We start from the raw sequence: 8,706 nt of genomic DNA, 5'->3' as shown, positions 1-8,706 counted from the left end.
AATAACAAGCTTCCTGAAGGGATAAAAATACATACAGCACTTTTGTTTCAGGTACATAAACACACGTCTGATCTTATATAACCTGTCGCTTCTGTCAGGCCTGGTTTTGTCTGAAAAGTGTAACATACGTAACAGTAACACAAATCTATTCACTGGTATAATGTCGCTGAAAGCAGGGGTTGAAATCAGGCGGTCTATCGCCCAGTATGTGTTGACACTATGCTTATACACATGTGGCATAAGCATTATTGTGGCAAAGAACAGATACATCTCTGCCACAGTTGTGTCCTTCCACTGGTGTAGGCATGATCTTGGTGACAGAATAGTGTTTGCCATGGTGTACTCATAGTATGTATTGCTTTCCCTGACAATAATGTCCATCAGGGGTTCATCAAAGAACAACTGAAAGCATTCCAGTTCAGTGGGATTGTTCCCAAGTGTACATGATGGCCGTATTCCACTTTGTCCTCCATCAAAGTCATGGGGATTGGGAACAAACTCGTCATCTTGCTGCCAATCCCAGATACGGTCAGCTGGTGCGTTCTGGATATTGTAATGTGGTTGTGGTTGTGCAGGTTGTGGTTGTGGTTGTGGGAGTGTGGGGTCGGGCGAGGCTGGTAGTAGCTGTGCAGAGTCAGCAGCGCGGGTAGTAGCGTGGCCCGCTGCTGGTGTCACATAACTCATGCCACCATCACTATCACCACCACCGCCTGCTGCCTCACTCACATCATTTATACCCATCGTAACAATATCGTCATCTTCACTATCAGGACGTGGTGTAGGGCCACGGGATGTGCTCCGAGATGTACTCCTTCCTCTTGGAAGAGCATGTGGCACACTACCAGACCGCATGCGACGTCGTATATACTGCTGCTTCACTGGGGAATATTCACCCTCACTGTCACAACTAGAACTGCTTTCAATAACCTTGAAATCACTATCACTATCACTTGCACTGCTCACATCTGAGTCTTGTACACGGGCAAATAGTTTCCTCTTTCGTCCTGGTACAGGTGAACATGAACGAGCCGGCCCAGCACCAGAGGTGGAAGGTTGTGGGTCATCTGGGTTTTCATCACTAATTATGTTATCCTGGGTAATTTTCTCGGTCACACCCGCTTCAAAACCAGGGAATTCACTTTCACTGACACTATCATCACTGTTTGAGCTATCACTTGGGAACAAAAGACCTCCAATCCGCCGAGGAGTGAGGAACTTCTTACCGCGAGGCATGGTGAAAATGGACTACCAAGATGGCGTTCCCACAATGCACCGCTGGGTCCCAGATTTTTTTCACAGGGTGCATACTGACCACTGAGACCCATTCTCTCTCATGTAGGCCTACCAGCCCTCTCCCACTTGATTTGAAGCCGCTAGAATTTATGCGTATAGATACGTCAAACACGGTATCTCCCATGACGTATATATACGACAGCGACAGTCAAAGGGTTAATAATAATACTCGTGTAAATGATGGTGAAAGCATTTTTTTTTTTTGGTAACCCTGCCTTGGTAGGAGATAGCCAGTGTGTTAAAAAATTTAATTATAATGATAATAATACAGCCTCTCCTCACTTAACAACGGAGTTTGATTCCTGAGACCACGTTGTTAAACGAATTCGTCGCTAAGCGAGGAGCATACTATAATGGTAGTGAGTTTGTGTCAGCCATCTTTGATATTGTTTTCATGTCACCTTTGCACCATTTATAACATTTCTGGCATATTTGTAAATGCTTATACAGTAGTGTACTGTATATTGAAATAAACAGAATAGAGGAAATCAGCTCTAATATGCATTATTTATGTATGAATACTGGTCAGGGAGCTCATCATAAGTCCAAGGCATCGGTTAACAAGTGCATCACTAAGTGAGAAAAGGCTGTAATAACAATAATAATTTTCCATGGGGAAGAGGAAAAAAATCTTTCCTCCATAATCCATTTGTGTCGTGAGAGGAGGCTAAAATGCTGGGAGCAAAGGGCTAATAACCCCATCTCCTATATAAATTATTAAAATCAAGAAGAAAAATGGGTCACCCTGCCTTGGTGGGAAATGGCTGATGTGTTAAAAATAATAATAATAATAATAATAATAATAATAATAATAATAATAATAATAATAATAATACCCTAGAGGTGGTAAGTACAGTGCCTGCATTCTAAAGGAGGGATGGGAATATTTGCAGTTTGGAAGGGCAACCTAACTGTACTACCTACACACCTCTGGCAAGACAGTAATAGAATAAATGATGGTGAAGGTGTTTCTTTTTCAGGTCACCCTACCTTGGTGGATGACAGCCAGTATTTAAAAAAAAAAATAATACCCAGCTTTGGCAGATGGCCAGTGAGTTACAAAAACTGATGTGCTAGTTATTTGCGAATTGTTCCATCTCTAGTACAGTATTGTCTTTTTTTTTTTTTTTTAACACACCGGCCATATCCCACTGAGGCTGTGTGACCTAAAAAGAAAAATGAAAGTGTTTCTTTTTAAATTTGGTAATTTGTCTTTTATTCTTCGCTAATATTTTATTTATTTTCAGTACCAAGACTTGTATTAATTCTCGTTCCTGCCCTACTGACACCCATTGCTTGGCACCATCTTTAAAAAACGCCTCAAGACTTCTGCAGATAAGCAGACGAGGAATTAATGGGAAGCATAAGGAAGATGTGCTTTATCTGGGTCCTCCTGTTTATTTATATCACACTGTGACACTGACCAGTTACATCCCCAAGTTTTCTTTCCTTTCTCTCACTTGGCCCAACACAATTGAAGTATACTGTGATTATATGGTGAAGTTCTCGGGTGCTTTAGCGGTTCTTAACATGGTGCCTGTTGTATATTTGGATGGTTATTGGATTTTTGGTGCAGTCATTGATCTGTTTCTAGCTCCATGGTGTGATCAAGTGACCAGAAAAATCATTCATGTAATTGTTACGATAATTGGAACTATGTTGTTATTTTCAAATATTTTAATTGGTGTTTGGAGTATTATATAAGAAAGGCTGGAAGTGTGATATCTGGTACATTTGTAATAATATGGCATGTTCTATATGCCACGTCCAGTTTTTATGAAAGATTAGCGATGATTATGTCTCTAATAGTATCTAGTCTTATAAAACATTAGTTATGCCTCATTTTGTATGACAAAATGTAAATTTTTAGACATATGATTATATTTAAATTTATTAAATTTTTTAATATATGATGAACAAAAATATTTAGGTAGCCTGTATCCATTATATTTATTTTTCCTGGTGTTTTTACTGGGGTGGTATTTCTTCAAATGCAAATAGTTTTTACATAATAGCACATAAGCACAAGAAAGGTAAAGCCTTAATAACTAATTAAAAATCTGTGATTTTGAAGAAAGTTTATTTTTATTACAATATAATGTTTAGTTTCCTTAGTATGGGCAGAACTATGTATATATACCAAGACTACCTAACACTAAAAATGAAAATTGGTAGTACAAATCTTAAATGTTTGAAGCCTAAAATTTGCTAAAACACCCCATTGTATGTATATGTGTATATATTTATGATAGTGATTACATTTATTTCTCTCTGTGTTCCACCTCAGAAAAAAGGTAGATGGGCTACCCCTCTTCCCCATTGATGGTTATTCTTCAAATACAATAACATTTATGATTTTCTAAATTTTCTACACCTATACAGGGCTTTTTGAGTGTTTTAAAATTCGTTTTTCTTATTTTTTCATTTACTCATGCCTGATTATCATTTTTTCTACATTTCCTTTTAAATTAATATATTTGTAGTGTTATTCTTGCTCATTGTCATTTCTAAGGCATACATATGAAAAAATGACTGCTATAAATAAACTCAAATAAATGCAACAAACAAAACTGTTTGCGTATTGTTTTAGTATGTGCAAGATAAAAAAACAAGCTGATTTGTCTTGAAATGTTTTGTATGAGAACTGGCTGTTTACATGTTGTTCTGTCATTACTGACCAATATCAATTAATCTACATAATATAGTAAGCAAATATTATAGAGAATTTAAATTTTTGGATGGTATCTTGACAATGTCTCTGTATTAACCTAAACCTTATTTATTTAAAACTTTGTATTGGAATTGGCAATGTAGCCTTCATATGTAGGGGTCTCATTTTCTATGCAATGCAGTGAACATGAATGTATAAAGCTGCACCATACTCACCACGTGCATTCTCTAATGCCAGATTATGTACAGATTACGAGTTTGCTTGAAGCATGTTGTCTCCTTAGTCCGGCTCTTAGCTAACACTGGTTTAATGTGATGATTCTCTAACCTTATGAATATTGTTGTATTTACACTTGACTTATTTGTGGAGTTCACTGTGACTCTCCTACTGCATTTTATGCACTTGCTATCCTAGTGAAGAAGTGAAATTTTGCATCTAGCTGATTTAAGTATTCAGCGTCCATTTGAGTTTCTTCCTCAGTCTTGAGAACAGTTTATCTTTGCACACCCTGTTGGTGTTCCCTGAATCTCACGTATGTTGTGATTATATTTCCTGTGTCTTCTTTCTTTAAGCATTGTTAGTTTTAACTTGTAGCTCAGTCCTTTATTTCAGGGACCAGCCTGGTGGCAAATTCTGTACCTACTCAAGTTTTCTTAAGTGTTTATGAAGGTGTAGACTTCATGCCAAGAGTTGCATACAATACTCAAAAATTTATTATTACATATGATCTTAGTTGAAAGTGGTAGCTCAGAATTTTTTATTTTTTGTTAGATAATTTTTCTGAATGGATCTAAGTATGGTTGTAGACAGTCCAGATTTTTTTTTTTTTATTTTTGTTGTGATTTGCTAAGATTGTAGCAAACTGTATAGTAGAGGTTTTGCATATAAATGAGGAAGCTACTCACATCTCTATTAGTGTTTTGTGTACTAATTAGTTATTTTTCTTAACTTTATGTATTACTGTAGACAGTAACAATTTTTTTCTGATGCATCTGTGATTTTATAATTAGAAAGATAGGAATGTGGTCAGTTATCCTGTCAGTGAGTATACTTGCTTTTTGTAGGGGCAATTATGTTAGTCTATGTTTAGTCTAATGAGGAAGCATATGTTGCTGTTATTCTGGTGAATGTAGTTATCAAGGGTTTTAACAGGTAGGGATGTACACAAGGGTTTTAACAGGTAGAGATGTACACCATTTAGAAAGCTTGAGAATTTGGGATCATCTGACTGACTTAAATTACAATGCAGTCTCTAGCAATTACTGTATTACATTCTAGATCAGTGTTGGCATGTGTACACACAATTGAAATGTGAGAAGTTGAGATTAAGACAAAGTTACCCCAATGTTGCATGAAGTAAATATTTTATACCACTTTGATCATTTCCCACCTAAAAAAAAAAAAAAAAAAAAAAAAAAAAAATTAACCATCACTTATTCAGTAGCTATCTTCCTGAGGGCAATTCATTTACATATGTTGTAGGTATTACAGTCTATGTTATTATGGTCTGTGCTGGGTGAAGTTCAGCTCTCTTGGGATGACCATGACAGATGGAGACTAAACTAAAGTAAGCACTGCCCTGTTCATTTGCCATAATTCCATTGGCCTGGAAATTGGACCCACTTGTGGCACTGCAACCCTAAGTTGGGCAACATGCTTCTTTGATGGGGGATATAGGTCAAATGGGAGGTTTAGTAATGGCCTTGCTGAATCAATGGCTGATTTTGCACTGCTGCTCAGTCTGGTGGAGAGCATCAGTGATTGGGCACCCTTTTGGTCCTGTGGCTACATTTAGTTCTCTATTGGTCACTCGCTTATTCCTCTCTATTAGCCCATGGGATCATTTGTTTTAGTAAATATTTAAACATTTTCTTGTTGGAATTGATAGTGGGTTGAGCCAAACTTATTGTTTTTTGAGTATTAGTAATTCCCCTGCACCATTATTGGATACAACTGATTTCTCTTAACTTGTAAGTCATTCTTGTGACACCCTACTGCATTCCTCTTGCTCTACAGTCAAGACAACTACTGCTATTTCATATCCTGCACATGATACTTCTTGGCCTTCACCCCACTGTAATCATAAGAAGTTTCCACTTTAGGTTCCATTACTTCTACATGAGATGTATAGCCCACAGACTTGCTCAGAATTTTTTAAAATTCAGTCCAGTGATACTTCGGATGTGCTCTGCAGTTATGGTCAGTAAAGTGATATAGACAGCATGTGACCCAAGGGGTCACTTTCTATTTCCAGAACAGAGGGGGATGTGTAGTATGGGTTAATGATGCTACTATATGTTTGGTAATCACCAGCACTCTGAAGAGTTGTAGAATGATCCTCCTGATTAGCCATTACTGCATAATTAACTCATAATACTGTATATGCATAAATAGCTAAGGCACAAAGCAAGATGACTGAAGTAGGTGCTGTCTGGCTAACTAAAGGCCTCTCAAGAAAAGGCTAGATAAGTCAACATGAGATGATTGATATATTCTGGGGTGTTTTTTGTTAAAAAATAATTTTAGATAAGAGAATTCTAACACTGGGAATACCTTCTTTTATTGCCATGATGTCATGTATCTTAGATATTAGTGTACAAGAGATTGTGTTAAATAAAAAGTTGCAATACCATGGCTGGAAAACTCACAGTAAACTCACAAACTATAAATACAAACTGAACAATGTGTCAGACTATCCTGAGAATGGTCTAGGATGGATGGAATCAGTCTTAATTTTTATTTCCAATTTATGGGTTTGTTGTGAATGGGGATTTTCTTGGCCTTATCACTTAAATAACTGTTAATCTCATTTGTTACTTAAATTTTTGTTTTATATAGTTGTCAGTGTTACAGTAATTTCTGCACCGTATACTTGGTGGGTTGCTAGTTATATCACCAATTTCAAAACTTAAACCTAAGGTACCTGGTTATGTTGGTGATCTTTTCTTCTTGGTGCTGCATAATTGTGGGCTTTTTGTATTGTGCAGTTTTTTATGTACCTCTGGAAAAAAATACAGGTATTGTTTATATATAAATAAAGGCTATCCAGTCTAGTGGCATGTTTAGTAGTGTTATCGACACCTGGATGTTTCCAAATTGCTGGGAGATGCAGAACTTTGTTCATTGGTAAATCAATCTGGTTACATTTTTCATATTGTCTGTGGAACAGTTCTTGGATATGTACACAAGTCAGACAAGCATCCATTGTCTTGAGGATGAGATTCCATGCATTAAATATCTATGTACAGTACTGTGAGCACTAGCTAATCTTGTTGATTATAGCAGCACAATGATATTTTGATATTAATTGATGTAATATTCTTTAAATTCTAATGCATATATTTATGGATATATTAAAAAGTTCAGTGCTCTCATTTATGCTTTCATTAGTGTTTGACTTAGGGAAGACCAGGGCTAGTTGGCACACTTTTTACATTTCCGGTGCTGAAAGAAAAACAACAAACGATTTTAGTAATTTTATACTTCCAGTGAAAAATATAAATCTTCATCTTACATTTCAAGAAATAAAAAAATAATTTTCTTTTGAAACAAAAGCACAGCATTCTTTAGAAAAAAAAAAAATTCCCGTGTGCCAACATGCCCCGTGTATGGGGTAAGTTGGCACAGCAAATGGTAATAGTAAATTAGGAATATGTAACAGTAAATTTAGATACTGATTATTCATAATGTTTCATTTCAAGAATATTCAGTTCCATAGAAACTTAAAAATCTTGCCTTAGAAAACAAAGAAACCTTTTTTAATAAAATAAAATTAAAAGCTGACTAGGTGTTATACATTCAATTGAAAATAATTGCACTTCCAGATAATAATTGCACAGAATACTTAACACCTGAGGTGAACTTAATCAAAATCATCATCTGAGTCACAGTTGGGGCATGTATAAAACAATTCTTCATCAGTGCCGGCTTCGTGGGCCCTCAACTTGCACATTCTACACTGTATCCATACTTCTCGTGGTTTGCTTTTGGAAAAAGGACCCATACATACCAAACAGAGACTGTCCTCTCCATCTGAACTTTCCTCGTCACCATGAACATGTTTCGATTTCTTTGATTGTTTCTTCTTTGCTTCTTTTGATATCTTTTCCAGTGTCTTTTTCGCTGGTGTGTCAGTCAAAATGCCAATGCCAATTTGCCCCATTTTTGTTGAGTCAACTTGCCCCAACCATACCAATGTTCATAAATAAATGGTTTTAGTATATATTAATAAACCTAATATAAACTGTTTCATGGGTAAACAATCCTTAAACCCTAAGTTAAATTATGACTAAATTGGATATTTCTCATCTACAACCCCATACATGTTACAGCAAACAATACAAGCGAATGATAATTTACTTACCGGCATCAAAATCAAATTTTTCCCCACTCCAGTTAAGTATTGCAACCTCTTGGTATGGTAGCTTGTTGGTGAATGAGGAAGCACGTGGGGATCCTATGATGTGAATAACAATGCCGTCTAGCGGTAAATATTTGAAATATTACAAGTGTGTCAACTTACCCTTGTTGCCAACTAGCCCTGGTCTCCCCTACTCTTAATTGGTAAATTTCATTTTAAGATCTGTGTATAAAATTAATATTTTTTCTGTTATTACTTTTCATTTTTATATATGGTTATTGAACAAAGTACTCTTATATGAAATATAAAATTGTAGTAATAGTTAAAAATAATGATATTCTTTAAATGCCTTTTTTAAATTGAAATAGAGCTAATATATTTC

At 36.0% G+C, this 8,706-nt stretch overlaps 1 protein-coding gene across 4 annotated transcripts in view; it reads left to right on the top strand.

The window, feature by feature from the left end:
- Positions 1-7,942, top strand: part of S2P (membrane-bound transcription factor site-2 protease) — a 243,114-nt gene extending 235,172 nt beyond the window's left edge. For all 4 annotated transcript variants that reach the window (XM_053787480.2, XM_053787482.2, XM_053787483.2 and 1 more), the window contains one exon: positions 2,541-7,942. In XM_053787480.2, coding sequence (XP_053643455.1) covers positions 2,541-2,997 — 457 coding nt within the window. In that variant the 3' untranslated portion in view covers positions 2,998-7,942. The remainder of the gene's footprint in view (positions 1-2,540) is intronic.
- The last annotated feature ends 764 nt before the right edge of the window (positions 7,943-8,706 follow it).

The sequence above is a fragment of the Cherax quadricarinatus genome, chromosome 39, assembly GCF_038502225.1.
Source record: "Cherax quadricarinatus isolate ZL_2023a chromosome 39, ASM3850222v1, whole genome shotgun sequence".
NCBI lineage: Eukaryota > Metazoa > Arthropoda > Malacostraca > Decapoda > Parastacidae > Cherax > Cherax quadricarinatus.
Note: the sequence above shows the minus strand (reverse complement) of the source record. Positions and strands in the feature narration are given on the sequence as shown.